Here is a 19,170-nt window from a genome sequence, read left to right on the forward strand (position 1 = left end):
TCATTAATCATTACTGCTTACCAACATACTTTCATATTCATTTTCTATTGCTTCGATGGCCTCCCTGTAGTTGCTAGAATGGTTGTCGTACTGTGAGAGAAAGAAACGTTAATCGAAACGTGTGAATACATGTTGTCATTAATTTGTAATGATGGCAGAAAAATATGTCACTGGTATTTATGCACTGATATTGTAAATGATTTGATAAATCCAATAAACAATGATTATATCTAACCAATCACTGTCCAAGACAGTAAAAGTCTCTTACAATTATTCCTCTTTCAAGTTCAATTAAAACTTATTTTGTATTACAAAAGATGTCAACGATTTCAGGTCTTGAGTAGTTGGTTGTAACCAAAATGCAGCCTTGCGGTCAAATCCAAAAGACCTATTACTAGGGTGCAGGATCTGTTTTACCTAATTTAAATTAGTTTACTTCTAAATTCCTGCCGTACAGCACAGAATCAGGCTCTTCAGCCCACCATGTCCATCTATACTAATCACATTTGCCCGCATCAGAACTGTATCCTTCCATGCCTTGGCGATGGAAGTATGCATCCAAATGCCTTTCAAACATAGTAATGGTAATCCTTTAGCAGCGATTTCCAGATATCAACAATTCTTTGTATAAAAAGCTTATCCCTAACACCGGCTACCACTTATCTTAACCCTATTCCCTCTTGTTTTGATTCCCCTACCGCCAGCAAAAATATTTTGATTTTCTATGCCTCTCATAATCATATGCTTGTACAAGCATATTTCCATTCCAGGGGAAATAAGCTAGACCCATCCAATCTCTCTCCCCCTATGAGATTGGCCCTCCAATGCAAGTGATATCCTGGTGAATCTGTGCTACATTCTATCTATCCAACACAAACATATCCATCAGAAATATGTAACATTAAGGGAAAGGGGATGTGCAGAAGGACAGTAGAGATTTTAACATGCAGAAGATATTCAGCATGGGAGGCAAAAGTTGTGAACGACCTACAGCTGATCGGCTACCATTGGTTATTATTATGATGATGGAGGTTCATCAGCACAGGTTTGCGCATCTTGCAAGTTTTGATTATTGTCCTTCATTGTGAGTAATGTAACTGTGGAGCATCTGCAATGCAGCTCAAATTGTAATTGAAATATCACATTTGTAAATGAATATCACATTTAATCTTTGTATAAAAGCTATTAGAGGAAGTGATTATGGTAGTTACAATAACAACATTTAAATGACATTTGGACAGATAAATGAATAGGAAAGGATTGAAGGAATATGGGTGAAACGCACGCATATGGGTCTAGTTTAGATGGGCCTCATGGTTGGCATGGAAAACTTGTGCCTTAGGGCCTGTTTTGACGCTATATGATTTTATAACTCGATAAACTGGATGCTGGTAATTTGACATTCCCATAAACCAAAGCAGATTAATCATAGGTAGACACAAAATGCTGGAGGAACTCAGCGGAACAAGCAGCATCTCTGGAGAGAAGGAATGGGTGACATTTTGGGTCGAGACCCTTCTTCAGACTAATCATATGTGTTTTGTATGTTCAGTGAGCGGGAAATTCTATACAGTCTAACATGGATATCTAATCGAGGTCATGCTTCCAGTTCCTAACCAAACCAGACAGTAGAATATCTGACAAAACCTGGTATATTACACATGGGCTGGAGGGATCTGTCATTACTACCAGGAACAAGAAGCAGATTGGCCATGGGTCAGCTGTGACAAAATAGACTCAAGTGGTTTCCAAAGGCTAAAAATGTAGAGTTGCTGGAGGAACTAGGTGGATCTGGCAGCATCTGTGCAGGGGAATGAACAAAAAAAGTTTGGGGTGAGGATCCTTTATCCCTATAAAGGATAAAGGACCAAGTTTGTGTGGAATTCAAAACAATTTTCTGTGGTGTCCATATTGTGCTTTGTAATGAATTTCTAGGAAAGGCCCCCCAAACATAAATAAATAGCAGAAGTAGGCCACTCGGCCCCTCAAGCCTGCCCTGCTATTCAATATGATTGTGGCTGTCCCATACTCTGCCCTGAAATTCTGTGCCATTTCATGATAGCCCTCAATCTTTGGAACTTTCTAGAATATATCGACTTGTTTGTTGATCTAGCCCAGTGGTGTCCAAACTTTTTTCAAAGAGGGCCAGATTTGATAATGTGAAAATACCCAAGGGCCAATGCCCTCCCCCCCCCCCCCCCAAAACCTTTAACTAATACTTCCCCCCCCCCCGAACCTTTAACTAATGCGCTCCCCCCTCCTCACCGGACCTTTAACTAATGCGCTCCCCCCCCCCACCAGACCTTTAACTAATGCGCTCCCCCCCCCCCCCCAGACCTTTAACTAATGCGCTCTCCCCCCCCCCCCCACCAGACCTTTAACTAATGCGCTCCCCCCCCCACCGGACCTTTAACTAATGCGCTCCCCCCCCCCCCCCCGGACCTTTAACTAATGCGCTCCCCGGGAAGGTGTAGTCGCCCCCGCACGCTCTCAACCCCACCGTCGGGAAGTGTAGTCGCCGTCGCTTCTCCCGCTCGGGGCGGGGGGGGGGGGGGGAAGGGGAGGTCGGGCAGCGCTGACTGCCGGGAGGTGTAGTCGCCCTCTCCTCTCCCCTCTCCCCCTCCCTTCATTCTGTTAGACAGTGCTGGCGGGCCATAAATAATAATTTTTAAGACGGAAGCTGCGGGCCGTATACAATCTGACCTCGGGCCGCGATTGGCCCCCGGGCCGGACTTTGGATATGTCCGATCTAGCCTCTATAACCCTCTGGGATGGAGAATTGCAGACCTATATTTCCCTCTTCAAAAAGTTGTTCTTATGCACCTCAGTTTCAAATGGCCAATGCCTAATCTTGTAACTATGTCCCCTCGCTCAATTTTCTTCCTTTAGTGGAATCAACTTGACATTTACCATGTCATTGTATCTCAGGATCATACATGTTTCAATAAGATGTTTTAAACTGCAAAAAAATCTAACTTTGTTAACTATATGATAGGATATAGAAACATAGAAACTAGGTGCAGGAGTAGGCCATTTGGCCCTTCGAGTTAGCACCGCCATTCAATATGATTATGGCTAATCATCCAGAATCAGTACCCTGTTCCTGCTTTCCCCCATATCCCTTGATTCCGTTTGCCCTAAGAGCTCTATCTAACTCTCTTGACTACATCCAGTGAATTGGCCTCCACTGCCTTCTGTGGCAGAGAATTCCACAGATTTATACCTCTCTGGGTGAAAAAGGTTTTCCTCATCTCAGTCCTCCCCCTTATTCTTAACTAAATGGCCTACCCCTTATCAGGACAACCCTGGCATCCTCAAGAATTAGCTACATTAATCTCTTTTGGACTGCCTCCAAAGCGAGTCTATGAATAAAGGTCCAAAACTGTGAGCAGCACTCCAGGTCCTCACGCCATACCAACACCCCATACAATTACATCAATAGTTCCCTTTTTCTGAACTCCAATTCACTTGCAATGAAAGCCAATATGTCATTTGTGTCTTAATCATTTGCTGCACCTTCCGGCCTACTTCAGGCGATTCAGGACATCGAAGTTCCTTTGTACTTCTCTCATCTGCATTCTTTCTCCGTTTAGATAATAGCCTGCCTTAATCCAGAAAGGAACCTGTAATTCATTTCAGCAGTGTCACAGAAAGCTGCAAAGCCTCTTTTACTATATGTAGCTTTGCAGTTCTGGCACCTATTTTTTTCCTTAACTGTTCTCATATTTAAATAGTAAGAAACAAAGAATAACAGCATTATGGTGGAGGGGCAGGCAGTGTTCTACATCAGAAAGAGAAAATCTGCCAGTTATGACCTCCTGAGTTCAAAAAATAAAATATTTTTCTACATCTTAAGCTTTTAGGGAAAAAATGGTTAATTACAGGGCTGTACTTAAGCCTAAATAGGCTGGTGGGTTAATTGACCACCGTAAATGACCTAGAATGCAGTGAATCCCGGAGGAGTTTAGAGACACAACATGGAAACAGGTTCTTTTTATTCACAAAATGCTGGAGTAACTCAGCAGGTCAGGCAGCATCTCGGGAGAGAAGGAATGGGTGACGTTTCGGGTCGAGACCCTTCTTCAGACTGATGTCGGGGGTCGGACAAAGGAAGGATATAGGTGGAGACAGGAAGATAGAGGGAGCTCTGGGAAGGAGGAGGGGAAGGGAGGGACAGAGGAGCTATCTGAAGTTGGAGAAGTCGACGTTCATACCACCGGGCTGCAAACTGCCCAGGCGAAATATGAGGTGCTGCTCCTCCAATTTCCGGCGGGCCTCACTATGGCACTGGAGGAGGCCCATGACAGAGAGGTCAGACTGGGAATGGGAGGGGGAGTTAAAGTGCTGGGCCACCGGGAGATCAGTTGCGTTAATGCGGACCGAGCGCAGGTGTTCAGCGAAGCGATCGCCGAGCCTGCGCTTGGTTTCGCCGATATAGATCAGTTGACATCTAGAGCAGCGGATGCAATAGATGAGGTTGGAGGAGGTGCAGGTGAACCTCTGTCTCACCTGGAAAGAATGTTTGGGTCCTTTGATGGAGTTGAGGGGGGAGGTAAAGGGACAGGTGTTGCATCTCGTGCGGTTGCAAGGGAAAGTGCCCGGGGTTAGGGTGGTTTGGGTAGGAAGAGACGAGTGGACCAGGGAGTTGCGGAGGGAACGGTCTCTGCGGAACGCAGAGAGGGGAGGGGATGGGAAGATATGGCCAGTGGTGGGGTCCTGTTGTAGGTGACGGAAATGTTGGTGGATGACTGTTGTAGGTGACGGAGACAGGTTCTTCAGTTCAGAGTCCACATCAATCACCTGCTCACTAGTTCTCTTTTCCCATTTTTGCATCCACTCCCAATACACAAGGGGAACGTACAGAGGCCAATCAATATACAAACCCATATGTCTTTGGGATGCGAGAGGAAATTGGAGCACTGGGGAAAAACCCCAGTCACAAAGAGAATGTGTAAATTCTACAGACAGGATATAACATGGGTCTCTGGCGCTGTGAGGCAGCGGCTCTACCAACTGTGCCACTATGTCGCACTACGTTGATAAGAATATGAACAGAATTGTTACAAAGAGAAATTAGCATAGGAACATGATTACTCTATGAGCCAGCATAGACAATGAATAAAATGGCCTCCTTCTATATCACAATGAGATGAAAATAAATATTTATAGACTCTCAATAGGGATAATAATGGAATTTCAGAGAGCTATATAGCCATAAATGAAAATTATTTTCAATCTGTAAACTTTGTGGATTGGTATTTTGCCTGCCAGTTTAGGCTAACTTTATTCAAAGGTATATAAATCCTAATTGGGCAGTGCAGTTACTGTCACCATATGGGAAACATTTTAAAGCTCAAATTGAACACCAAGATTAATTAAGTAGGGTTCTGCTGCACTTTGACTTATTTATTGAGTACTCACTAATTGTGTATTAACCAAGAGCAGTATTAAGCCTTTTCATCTTTTTTGGTAGCAACATTTTGTGGAAACAGAGCATTATTGTCTCTTAGAAACAAAGAACTGCAGATGCTGATTTATACCTAAGATAGATGCAAAGTACACTTTTTTCGCTTCTTAGGCAAAAATCTTTTGAATGTTACCAGCAGATGGCAGTGCGTCTCCTACCTGGAGGAGACATGCCCCTGCAGAAATTTAGTTGTATTGAAATCAAAAGAAGTAATCTTTTTTGAAGCCAGGTTTAATGTGCAGTCACTATTATATAGCACTTTTAGCATAAGTGACCGAGGATATATATCCACCCGACAGTCTCTAGCAGATTTCCGTTAATTTCGTCAAATGTGATCATTTCAATGACAGTCCATACAAAATAGAATTGTACAGCACAGGAACCAGCCCTTCAGCCCACAATGTCTGTTCGGAACATGATGCCAAGATAAACTAATCTCAGCTGCCTGCACATGATCCAAATCCCTTCATTCCTTGCATATCCATGTGCCTATCTAAAAGCCACTTAAATGGCGCTATCGTATCTACCTCCACCACTACCTCTGGCAGCACGTTCCAGGCACTAACCATCCGCTGTGTAGAAAACTTGCCCTTAACAACTCCTTTAAACTTTGCTCCTCTTACCTTAAAAATATGCCCTCCGTTTTTTGACATTTTCACCCTTGGTAAAAGGTTCTGGACTGTCTATCCAATCTCTTTCTCTCATAATTTTATTTATTCCTATTAGGTCTCCACTCACTCTGGCATTCCAGAAAAAACATTCCAAGCCATTTGACCAGCCTCTGCTTATACACCCTAATCCAGCAGCATTCTGCTAAACTACTTCTGCATTCTCTCCATATCTTTCCTGTAATGGGGCGACGAGAACTGCACACAATACAACAAAGGCAACCTAACCAAAGTCCTACAAAGCTGCATCATGACTTTCTGACTCTTTTATTCAATGCCCTGACTAATGAAGGCAAGCATACTATTCCATAAGTCATTTTTTCTACTCTTTCAACTTGTGTTACCTCTTTTAGGGAAATGTGGTCCTGGATCCCAGGATCTCTTTAAAGCTACAACCACAGTTTCCCCTGTGCTTTTAGTGTTGGCCGAGACAATATTCCAGTTTTCACCATGATGACAATTGAATCAGTTGACTACAAGCTTGATCTTGTGCTATTCGGAGAGGGTCACGTAACATAGCAGCAATCCTCGTGCATGACCAGGCATCCAACTGCAGCTTACATCTGTGTTATCGGGCAACCATCCTTAACGCACATCTCTGCCGCCTGTTCACATTTTGTTCAGCCACGGAAGAATGCTTTTTAAAAATATATATATATTGAGGAGCTGTGTGTTACTGGTATAGAGAGATAGCACCCAAAACATGGGAAAACATGGCCACTGGAGATCTGCCAGTTGTGTTGAACGTTTGGAAATGACCTCAGGCTATCTACACTTCATGAGGGATTCACAGCAATATTAGGACAATTCAGTCTTGTCTCAAACACATTGTTAGAACCCACAAATCAACAATAAATTGTCATATTGCACTAGAAGGTAATGTCTACATAACATCTACAAAATATCACTTTCAATTTTAAATAGCTCCTTTCTCTTTCACATTACTATTCTTAATTTTACTTCCACCACAAGGTGGATACTTTGTAAACTATTCTAAGTTACGCTAAATGCTCTTGCTACATGCTAAAAATTATGTATCCCCAGCGTCACCTCTTTTACATCTAATAGATGTCCTTGGTAAGTTATAAACACTCAGGATATGGGCTTCATAATCTTTTATAATACTGAGCCTACAACTTTCATTTAAAGGACAGTGAATCACATGGTTCCTATTGGAGGAGCACAAAACTCCAGTCATAATGTTCACTCATCTCAGTCAAGGATTTTTAGACTGAAGCCAGTTCAGGAAATGGCGGCGCTGCCTTAGCAGCTGCGGCTTACCTGCGGTCCGTTTGTCTTTGAGTTTTTGTTGGGTTTTTTTTGGTCTTAATTGTAGATGTGATGTCATGTTTTTGTGGTTGTGTACTATGTGTGTGTGTGGGGGGAGGGGGGAACTGTAAAATTGTAAATTTTTCCCTTCCGAACGGAGACCCGACCTTTGTTTTCTGGGTCGGGTCTCCGTTCCTGCTGCGGCCTACCATCGGCCAAACTCCTGGAGCTGGCGGCCTCCAGGGCTCTGGTTCGCAGAGCCCGCGGACCGGACTCACCATCAGCGGAGCTGGCTGTCCTCAGAGGCTGCGGGAGCGGCTGCGACTCGCCTTCGGCTCGGGCCGCGTGGATGCCGACATCGGGAGCTCCGGCAGCGGCAGCGTGTTCGCCCGCCCCGGATCACGGGGCTTGGGTTGGCCCGCCGCGGCATGAAATAGGCCGCGGAATTTTTCTCCGCTCGGCGGGGGCTTCAATGTTGGGAGCCACGACCGCCCCGACGTGCAGCGGCAGCGTGTTCGCCCGCACCGGATCGTGGGGCTTGGGTCGGCCCGCTGCGAACCTTTCACCGCCCGGCTCGGCCAGGAACGTGGCAACGACAACAGCCTGACCGCCGGAGAAGACGGCAGGGGAAGAGAAAAGACATTCTGGCCTTCCATCACAGTGAGGAGGGGACTGGAGGAGACTCACTGTGATGGATGTTTCTTTATTTTTTGTGTTGGTTGGGGTTGTGTAATTTGCTTATTTTATTGCTCTTATTGTTGGACTGTGGGTGACTAAATCCTGAATTTATTCCAGTAAAAACATTCCACCATTGGCTGATAATCATGAATATCAAAGGCCTGTCTGAAGAATCTTTTGGAAGAATGGGCGTCTGGGTACTGTGGTAGAGTAGTGACATACACTTCCACCAGGTGAATCATACCTGGAGAAACAAAGTGCTGGAAGTCCTGGACATCAACCATACATTTACTCAATACAATGCTTATTTTGTAGACAAAAAAGGTGCCAGTACACATATCTTCCCTTGCCATTGATTTTTGTGGCTGATCATCATCCTTTTAGCTGTGCAACTGTTTAAGGGCCTGACTGCCTAACTTAATTAATACATTTTATATTTTTAAACTTTAGTATTCTTTTTGTAATACTAAAAATTCCAAAATAAATTGGAGGTGCCCCTACGCTGCACCATCACAAAAAAAAGCACGGCATTTACCTGTTCTGATTTGATTTTATCGATTTTCCTGCGAGCATCTTCGAGGCTCTTATGGTGTCTTCTGTGATTATTCATCTGTTGCTCTACGGAGGTTGCATCCACACCCCATTCTTGAGAATCCAAGATACCCTACACAGGGAAAGAAACCAATTTAATCAGTGTTGATTATGAACTGACCGCTCAAAAGCTTGCTATTACATAATCCTATTTAAATATTATGATGCAGTTAATATACATACAGTGAGTTATTTACAATATATAATAGCAGATTCAAATCTTCTACACACCCATGTCTTTATAACACGTGACCTTTAGAATATTAAGACTAATGACTTAGTCTGCACAATATAAACAGTTCATTTCTCTGTGTATAGGAAAGAACTGCAAATGCTTGTTTAAATCAAAGATAGACACAAAACGCTGGAGTAACTCAGGAGAGGAGGAATGGGTGACGTTTCGGGTCAAGACCCTTCTTCAGACTGATGTCAGGGGAGTGGGCGGTACAGAGATAAAATGTAGTCGGAGACAGTAAGACTGGTCGGAGAACTGGGAGGGGGGGTGGAGAGAGAGGGGAGGCAAGGGCTACTTTAAGTACTGGTCGAGCAATTGGGAAGGGGGAGACTATCGGAGAACTGGGAAGGGGGAATTTTTCTGTGTTTTCTCTGACTGCACTTTAAGACAGACCATTCAGGAGGACGGAACAGGCAAGGATTTTCCCATCCACCCCAGACAATCACCTAAAATGCAACATTTGGTTAAGATTATTGGTGTGCATGTTTGTCCCAAATATTTAATTGGACAAGCATGTTCCCCTCCAAATGGCTGCAAAACTAACTTCCTACGTATACTCCATTATGCACAAAAGCAACTTCTAGCCGATGAGTGCAAAGGATTTGACCGACAGACAATTTTTTCAGCTGTATCTGCTTTAAAATTTGTCCCTCTCACCTTAAAGCTATGCTCACTGGCCTTTGAGATTTCCACTTTGTCAAAAGGTTCTGGACTGTCTATCCTATCTAAGCCTTTCATAATTGTGTATACCCTGTTAGGTGTCCCTTCAGCCTTTAGCTGAAGGGAGACCTCATAGAACAATATAAAAATGTTTAAAAGCTTAGTGTGTACCTCTTGAGAAGAAATTCAGAAAGATGACAAGGGAAATTATGATAAAAACCTGAACTGTAATAGATCACCTCTCTTTATAATCATGTTTACCTTTTGCTGTTGTATCCAGGCGAATAGCTCATTGGTCGATCTTGACAGCCCTTCATCCCAGGACCCGGATTGTCTCTGATTGATATTGTACATTGACTTGGAACGCACAGTCCAGCGATCAGATATGGTTTTCGCAATCATACGCATCTGCTTTCGGAGATGAAAAACACTGTGGAGTTTCAAAAGCAGAAGTTAATTAATGTGGAATGGATTCATTGCCTTTTTCTCTGAGCAGTATTGATAAGGTTGTGCATAATGCAAACCAGAGTAATTAAATAAATTAACTGTCCCAAACATGAATAATAGAAAAAGAGCTATGGTGAGGAGAGAGAGAGAGATAAAGAGAGAGATAAAGAGAGGGAGGACAGAGGGGAGACAAGGAGGAGGAGAAAGAGAGAGACAGTAAAGGGGAGAGTGGTGGAAGTCATTGTGAGAGAAAATAATTTTCCACACCTCTCTTGCAGTGATTCTGAAGGGTACCCATTATGCTGTAAAATGGCAATGTTGTCTTCAACATGTGCTAGGTCATCACCAGCATCTCTCAAGTATGCATCAATCTGGTGCCTGTATCTCCCAAACTGGCCATGTTCAAAAGCATTCAAATCCTGGCAGGAAATATAAACAGCATTTGAAGAATTAACATATTTTCCTTGCCAGATCCTCAAAACAGTGTAATACTTTAACATCTATTGCATGCAATTCCAGGAATATTTTAACATAATTTAATGCTTCTGTTAAAAATAAATAATAAATCAATATCCTTGACTGCCTTATATAACAGCTATATCCGTTATAAACTGCATCATGAGAGTGACAGCAGCCATATATACATCTCCCAAGTCATTTCACATCAGAACACATTAAAATCTAATCAAACAAGATTACATTTTAATTTAAGTGGAGGGGTGGGGGAGGATAGGTGGGAATGCTGGAGGAGACAGGTGTAAAGCGAGGAGGGAGATGGCTGGAGGAGTGAGACAGGTGGTGGAAGAGATGCAGAATGGTGGAGAAGACAGGGTGATGTGGTAGAGGGAGTGGTGAAGAGGGAGGGGGCGGGGAAAGAGAGGGAGGGGCGGGGAAAGAGAGGGAGGGGCGGGGAAAGAAAGGGAGGGTCGGGGAAAGAGCGGGAGGGGGCGGGGAAAGAGAGGGAGGGGGCGGGGAAAGTTTCTTCAAATGTATAAAGAGTAAGAAAGAGGCAAGACACTGCTGGAAAATGACACTGGAGAAGTAATAATGGGGAATAAAGAAATAACAGATGAATTGAATAAACTTCTTTCATCAGTCTTTACAGTAGAAGACACCAGCAACGTGCCTGAAATTCAAGAGAGCTAGTAGTTAGTGGAGTTGCCATTAAGACAGAGAAGGTGCTTGGGTAGCTGAATGGTCAGAAGGTAGATAAATCACCTGGATGAGATGGACTACACCTTAGGTAGATTTTGAGATTGTGGAGGCATTTGTGGTGATGTTGCAAGAATCATTGAGGTAGGAGTAGTCCCAGAAAACTGGAAAATTGCAAATATTACTCTGCTGTTCAAGAAGAGAGTGAAGCAAAAGAGGGGAAACCATTAGGTTAGTTTAACTTCAGTGGTTGGTAAGATGTTAAGAGTCCATTATAAAGGATGAGTATTCTGAGAACTTAGAAGCATATGATTGAAAAAAAGGCCAAAATCCGCATGGTTTTGTGAAGGGAAGATCTTACCTGGTGAATCTGTTGGAATTCTTTGAGGACATAAATAGCAGGATAGACAAAGGAGAGTCAGTGGATATTGTTTACCTGGATTTTCAGAAGGTCTTTGATAAGGTGCCTCCTGTGAGGCTGCTAAGGAAGATGATAGCCCATGGTATGAGAGCGAAGATACCAGCATAGATAGATAGTTGGTTGAATGGCAGAAGGCAAAGAGTGGGAATAAAGGTTGGCTGCCAGTGACTAGTGGTGTTCCGCATGGTACAATGTTGGGGCTGCTATTCTTCATGTTATATATCAATGATTTGGATTAGGGAATTGAAGGCTTGTGGCCATGTTTGCGGATGAAACAAAGATAGGTGGAACGGCAGGTAGTGTTTAGGAAGCAGGGACTCTGCAGAAGCATTTGGACAGGTTGAGAGAGTGGGTAAAGTGTCAAATGGAATATAACAAAGCAAAATGTATGGTCATGCACTTTGGTAGAAGGAATAAAGGCATAGGCTGCTTTCTAAATGGGGAGAAGATTCAGAAATTGGAGGTGCAAAGGGACTTGGGAGTGTTGATGCAGTTGAATCAGTAGTGAGGAAGGCAAATGCGATGCTAGCATTTATGATGAGGCTTTACAAGGCACTGGTCAGACTGCATTTGGAGCATTGTGAGCTGTTTTGGGGCGCATATCTGGGGAGGGATGTGCTAACATTGTAGAGGGTCCAGAGGAGGTTTACGAGAATTATTCCCGGGATGATTTGGTTAACGTATAATGAGCATTTAATGAGCCTTCGACAAGGTCCCACATAGGAGATTAGTGGGCAAAAATAGAGCACGTGGTATTGGGGGTAGGGTACTGACATGGATAGAAAATTGGTTGACAGACAGAAAGCAAAGAGTGGGGATAAATGGGTCCCTTTCGGAATGGCAGGCAGTGACCAGTGGGGTACCGCAAGGTTCGGTGCTGGGATCCCAGCTATTTACGATATACATTAATGACTTAGATGAAGGGATTAAAAGTACCATTAGCAAATTTGCAGATGATACTAAGCTGGGGGGGTAGTGTGAATTGTGAGGAAGATGCAATAAGAAATGATGGGTCCCTTAAATGTGTATATTTTAATGTTAGGAGCATTGTAAGAAAGGTGGATGAGCTTAGAGCCTGGATTGACATCTGGAAGTATGATGTTGTGGCGATCAGTGAAACATGGTTGCAGGAGGGTTGCGATTGGCAATTAAATATTCCAGGATTTCATTGTTTCAGATGTGATAGAATCGGAGGGGCAAGAGATGGGGGGTGTTGCATTGCTTGTCAGGGAGGATATCACAGCAGTGCTTTGGCAGGACAGACTAGAAGGCTCGATTAGGGAGGCTGTTTGGGTGGAACTCAGAAATGAGAAAGGTTTAGCACACTTATAGGGGTGTATTATAGACCGCCAAATAGGGAACGAGAATTGGAAGAGCAAATATGTAAGGAGATAGCAGATATTAGTAGTAAGCACAGAGTAGTGATTGTGGGTGATTTCAATTTTCCGTACATAGACTGGGAACCACACTCTGTTAAAGGACTGGATGGTTTGGAGTTTGTAAAATGTGTGCAGGATAGTTTTTTGCAGCAATACGCAGAGGTACCTACCAGAGAAGGGGCAGTGTTGGACCTCCTGTTGGGAAATGAGACGGGTCAGGTGACGGAGGTATGTGTTGAGGAGCACTTTGGGTCTAGTGATCACAATGCCATTAGTTTCAATATAATTATGGAGAAGGTCAAATCTGGACCAAGGGTTGAGATTTTGGATTGGAGAAAGGCTAATTTTGAGATGAGAAAGGATTTAAAAGGTGTGAAATTGAACTTTTTGTTTTATGAAAAGGATATAATAGAGAAATGGAGGATATTTAAAGGTGAAATTTTGAGAGTACAGTCTTTATGTCCCTGTTCGGTGGAAAGGAAAGAATAATAATTTGAAAGAGCCGTGGTTTTCCAGGGAAATTGGACACTTGGTTCGGAAAAAGAGGGAGATATACAATAAATATAAGCGGCAGGGAGTAAATGAGGTTCTTGAGGAATATAAAGAATGTAAAAGGAATCTTAAGAAGGAAATTAGAAAAGCGAAAAAAAGATATGAGGCTGCTTTGGCAAGTAATGTAAAAGTAAACCCCAAGGGGTTCTACAGATATGTCAATAGCAAAAGGATAGTGAGGGAAAAAATTGGTCCATTAGAGAGTCAGAGTGGACAGCTATGTGCTGAGCCGGAAGAAATGGGGGAGATATTAAACAATTTATTTTCTTCGGTATTCACCGAGGAGAAGGATATTGAATTATGTGAGGTAAGCGAAACAAGTAGAGTAGTGATGGAAATTATGAGGATTAAAGAAGAGGAGGTACGGACACTTTTGAAAAATATAAAAGTGGATAAGTCTCCAGGTCCTGATAGGATATTCCCTAGGACATTGAGGGAAGTTAGTGCAGAAATAGCAGGGGCTATGACGGAAATATTTCAAACGTCATTAGAAACGGGGATGGTGCCGGAAGATTGGCGCATTGCGCATGTTGTGCCTTTGTTTAAAAAAGGTTCTAAAAGTAAACCTAGCAATTATAGACCTGTTAGTTTGACGTCTGTGTGGGAAAATTAATGGAAAAGATACTTAGGGACAATATATATAATTATTTGGATAAACAAGGCCTGATTAGAAACAGTCAACATGGATTTGTATCTGGAAGGTCATGTTTGAGAGTGGGGAAGATTCCTACAAGGGGACATAGCTTCAGAATTGAGGGACAAAAGTTTAGGGGTAACGTGAGGGGTAACTTCTTTACTCAGAGGGTGGTGGCTGTATGGAATGGGCTTCCGGTGGAAGTGGTGGAGGCAGGCTCGATTTTATTATTTAAGAGTAAATTGGATAGGTATATGGATAAGAGGGGATTAGAGGGTTATGGTCTGAGAGCAGGTAGATGAGACTAGGTCAGAGAGTGGTCGGCGTGGACTGGTAGGGCCGAACGGGCCTGTTTCCGTGCTGTAGTTGTTATATGGTTATAAGGCTGCAGGGTGACTTGGACAGGTTGTGTGAGTGGCAGATGCAGTTTAATGTAGATAAGTGTGAGGTTATTCACTTTGGAAGTAAGAATAGAAAGGCAGATTATTATCTGAATGGTGTCAAGTTAGGAAGAGGGGATGTTCAACGAGATCTGGGTGTCCTAGTGCATTAGTCACTGAAAGGAAGCATGCAGGTACAGCAGGCAGTGAAGAAAGCCAATGGAATGTTGGCCTTCATAACAAGAGGAGTTGAGTATAGGAGCAAAGAGCTCCTTCTGCGTTGTACAGGGCCCTAGTGAGACCGCACCTTGAGTACTGTGCAGTTTTGGTCTCCAAATTTGAGGAAGGACATTCTTGCTATTGAGGGCGTGCAGCGGTAGGTTCACTAGGTTAATTCCCGGAATGGCGGGACTGTCGTATGTTGAAAGGCTGGAGCAATTAGGCTTGTATACACTGGAATTTAGAAGGATGATACATACACAAACCCAACATACAAATATACTCATACATAAGATCTGAGTTTTAGTAAAACATGGACAAAATATTCTGTGCATTTCTCAATTGGTGATGAAATGGTTAAATATGCAGTCAGAACTACAGTACAATAATGCAATCAGTTTTAACTCCTGGATTATGGAGAAAAGGGTTAGTTTTGTTTCCCTGGCACGAATAATCCCCACTCTAAATGCACATTTATGGAATCTGGAGACAGCCATTTGATACTTGGTTGTGTTTTCTGCACAATTTACACTTTGATATACTAAATCAAAACTAGGACATTCTTCAATTGTATTCCTTGTAGCAGAGAGCCAGTGAAGTTATGGAAGTAGCCAGTTTTAGCATTCTCCCAATGCAGGGAAAAAATAATTTGCCAACAACAAAGTGAAGACGCATTTAAGGGGAGCAAGTTAAACACGAGGGAAATTGAGCAGACAGTGATGGCTAAAAGAAATGCTGAGGAAAAATGGGAGGGATTCCGAATGCAGTTGAAACATTGGCACAGGTGGCCCACTTTCAAGCATAAACAGGGGACTGTCTTGTTGGCTGCCTGTTATGGATACCACCCCATAAGTAGTTCTATGATGTTAATGTAAGTGATATGTAGTGCAATAGCATCAGTCTCATGTTACAAGCACAATAAGAGCTTTAATGTTGATAGTCTTAGTCATATCTTGAAATTGCACCAAAGTTTAAATTATACCATATTGTTAATGAGAGAAGCAATTTTAAAAAGGACCTTAAAATTTATTAAAAACGTAGAAGGATTGCATACTACAAAGAATAGTCGATTTAAAAATTATTTTTGATCTTGTTTATGTAAGGTTGTAGGCACATGAGCATTTCATTTTGTTGTAATTTGCATTGAAAGGAGTTATCGGAGTTCCAGTTCCAACTGGAAAAATAATGTACCTGTTGCAGCAACTTCTCTGTTTCAGTAAGTTTTATAGCACAATGTTCGGTCATTGTAAAGCTGATATCATGCCGTTTCTTCAGCACATCCCCACCACTTAGAAAGAAAAAGAAAGTGCATTCAGAAGTTGAGATATTTACATATAACAAACACTTCATACCATAACATCTATAATACTAAAACTTGTTTGTTCGCTTGTTCCTGAAATACAGCCAAAACGGTACACGATAGTGCGACAATTTTAAGCCCACCTTACTCACCTTCGTCCCGTGATCCTATGGAAGGTTTCATTGAAATCGGTGTTATATTTTTATAGTTATTCACTTTTTAAAGTTTAAAAACCCGCTCCGTTGCTTACATAAGATGGCTGACGCATCCGCGCGAGCGCAGTTGGGGCCAGTTGAGCAGGGCTCGACTGCCTGTCTCGGGGGCGGGAGAGCCAGGCCTGGTGCCGGGAAGTGAGCCTGAGGTGGGCGAGTGGGAAAGGCGGCAACAGCAGCAGTAGTGAGGCCGGGCCGACGCCTGGTGCTGGGCCTGCCCTCTGCTCCCCCGTCCCCCCCTCTTCTCCCCCGTCCCCCCTCTTCTCCCCGGCCAGCTCACCCCCCTTCAGAGGGGGAGTGGGGGAGGAGAGGGTGCTGCACCAATGCAGGAGTGGTTTGGGCCCAACGGGTCCACTTGGTCCAGTGAAACCCTAATTCCACACTAGAGCAAGTCGACCCGAATACAAAGTGGAATCCATAGAATTATTAGCACAGTGTTAGAAAACTTAATTCTAAATTAAACTCTATTGTCCAAAAGTCATATAGAAATTGTGTACAGTGGTTACATAAAACATGTAGATTAGTTGAAAAAATGATTTAAAAATAACACCATTTAGTGAGCAAACTTATTAAATGTCTTCTGCTTTCAAATTTCAAGATGGGAGGTGAAGATGGATAGGTGTAATCATTGGGAAAATCATTATTTTTCCCATTGATCTTCAATTTATTGCAATAATCAGCTTGACAACATAGTCCCCTATAATAAGTAGAACAACATTTAGAATTTTTTTTACTGCAGATGACCCCTGCATTAACGGGCTTGTAGGTTAATTAGCTTCTGTAAAATTGTAAATTGTCCCGAGTGTATGCAGGATTGTGCGAGTATGTGGGGTGATCGCTGGTCGGCATGGACCCAGTGGACCAATGGGCGTGTTTCCACGATGTAGCTCTCTAAAGTTGAAAAGGGTGGGGTGGGGGGGTTGCATTCCTAAAAAACAGTTTCTACAGTGCTGTGATTTTCTGTGAGGCAAAGTATCAAGAAATGCTCATTGAAAAGTTAATTTGTAATTATTTATTTTAAATGTGATGCCCCCCCGGGTGGCTGTAAATGCCTTCAACTCACAACGATAATCCACAATTCAATCAACAGCCTAATTCTGCCCCATATAAAAAGGCCATTAAAGGGAGATTGAACAAAATAGTTTCATTTATATAGCTCTTTCAATGCACAGCAATTCATAGAAACTTCGTAAAAACAGAAGATCATAAGACATCAGGATAGGCAGCAAAATATTCAACCACGGAATGATGTGGTAGCAACGGGCATAGGTACCAATTATAAGGTTTAAAATCGGGGATGTGTCAAAAGGAATACCGTTGTCTCACAAGTCTGATATGCCAGCGGCGGTTACAGACATAATTTGGCCGTGTAATTAGTTGAAACCAAAACAAACAATGTTAATAATCGAGACACTATCATACCGTAGATCATAAAGGGATGAGGTGGGTATTAAGATTTGGGCAGAACTTTAAATGCACCGATAAAGGCAAGTCACAGTCATATGAACACAAGGAAATAGGAGCAGGCGTGAGCCATCAGGCCCTTTCAAGTTTCGATCGCCTAGCTTGGGGTCGGAGAGGAATTTCCCGGATTTTTCCCCAAATTGGCCTGGGTTTTTAGCCTCTCCCAGGAGATCACACGGTTCTTTTGGGTGGGAAGAAGGGCGATAGTGGGAAGGGGGTTGGGGTAGGATCAGCCATGATCGTATTGAATGGCGGAGCGGGCTCGAGGGGCCGGTTGGCCTACTCCTGCTCCTATTTTCTTGTGTTAAGCCTGTCCCACCATTTCATATGATGAAATATTCCCCAGTGCCATTTCTCCATACCCAATCATTTTACACAGAGCTTATTTGTTAACGTTTGCTTTCTTTCGTTTTGTTAAACAAAATGCTTTCTTTTTTTTTTTTAAACGCGTTGGAACAGATGTTCCTACTTAATCGGTTACAAATGGACCAACCTGTTGAAACAGGCAACTTGAATTCGAACTTGACAAAACCGACGAGCAAAGACGAGACACGCCCAGTGCAGGTGGGGTCCATTTTGTGTTGCTCATTCAGGAACTCCTGACTTTCCTCTCCCCAAAACAAAAACTTTTTCCCCCCTCAGTATTTTGAAAGGCTTTAAGAAAAATAGTCTCGAAACATTGAAAAAGAAGGTTTAGCCCCTATAAAGTCGTCCCGACCTGTTTTGGAGGGTTGGGTGAGGTGGTGTTTACCTGACTTGCTGCGTTTGTCCGAAGCCGGCGTCGATGATGGGGCGGGAGCTCACGGACTGTTGCAGAGTCCGGTGTCTGAAGCTGCTGCTGTTGTTCGTCTCACTTCTACTATCCGTCATCCCGTGCATCTGGACTCCGGATACATATTGACCCCCTATTCCCGCAAACTGATGTTGCTCAGGCAGAAAGACATCAGAAAGACCGCCTCCGTCGCTGCGGGCCGAGAAGTTGCCGGGCGAGTGAATGGTGCGCCGTTCCGAAAGGCGCCGGTTCAGCATCGTCTGCGAACCGTGCTGGCTCATGGTGGCCCGTCTCCCAGGCCAGGTCGGTGGCTGGAATTCCAATTAATCCTCACTCTTTCACGAGAAACGGAACGGATGCCACCGGCCGCACGACTCTCCGCCTTCCCGCGACTGCAGGTAAACGACAGGAAAAATCCCACTTTGGTTCCAGACACTCCGCCCAGTTTAGGGCGCAGTTTGGTTACACCCTCCGTTGCCGCCCATACCTGAAGAGTTTGGACCTCACCTCCCTCCCTGCACTCAAATCTGTGACGCATTTTGCCCATCAGCAACTAAATCCAGGAGGGGTTGTATTGTGAATGATGTGTGAAGGAAAGTTGGAAATACCATTGACATCTATAGTACGTTGAAATAAAACTCAGATCAGAAAATGGGCGTTTAACGAAGGG

General features: G+C 43.4%; 1 protein-coding gene across 1 annotated transcript in view; it reads right to left on the bottom strand.

Annotated features, from left to right (window-relative positions):
- Positions 1–18,817, bottom strand: part of LOC144592760 (desmoplakin-like) — a 54,867-nt gene extending 36,050 nt beyond the window's left edge. Inside the window, exons 1-6 of the mRNA XM_078397730.1 lie at positions 18,480–18,817; positions 15,944–16,040; positions 10,283–10,434; positions 9,830–9,998; positions 8,618–8,746; positions 22–90 (exon numbers count right to left, since the gene is read on the bottom strand). Coding sequence (XP_078253856.1) covers positions 22–90; positions 8,618–8,746; positions 9,830–9,998; positions 10,283–10,434; positions 15,944–16,040; positions 18,480–18,781 — 918 coding nt within the window. The 5' untranslated portion in view covers positions 18,782–18,817. The remainder of the gene's footprint in view (positions 1–21; positions 91–8,617; positions 8,747–9,829; positions 9,999–10,282; positions 10,435–15,943; positions 16,041–18,479) is intronic.
- Between the last annotated feature and the right edge of the window lie 353 nt (positions 18,818–19,170).

Source organism: Rhinoraja longicauda, chromosome 4 (assembly GCF_053455715.1).
Source record: "Rhinoraja longicauda isolate Sanriku21f chromosome 4, sRhiLon1.1, whole genome shotgun sequence".
NCBI lineage: Eukaryota > Metazoa > Chordata > Chondrichthyes > Rajiformes > Arhynchobatidae > Rhinoraja > Rhinoraja longicauda.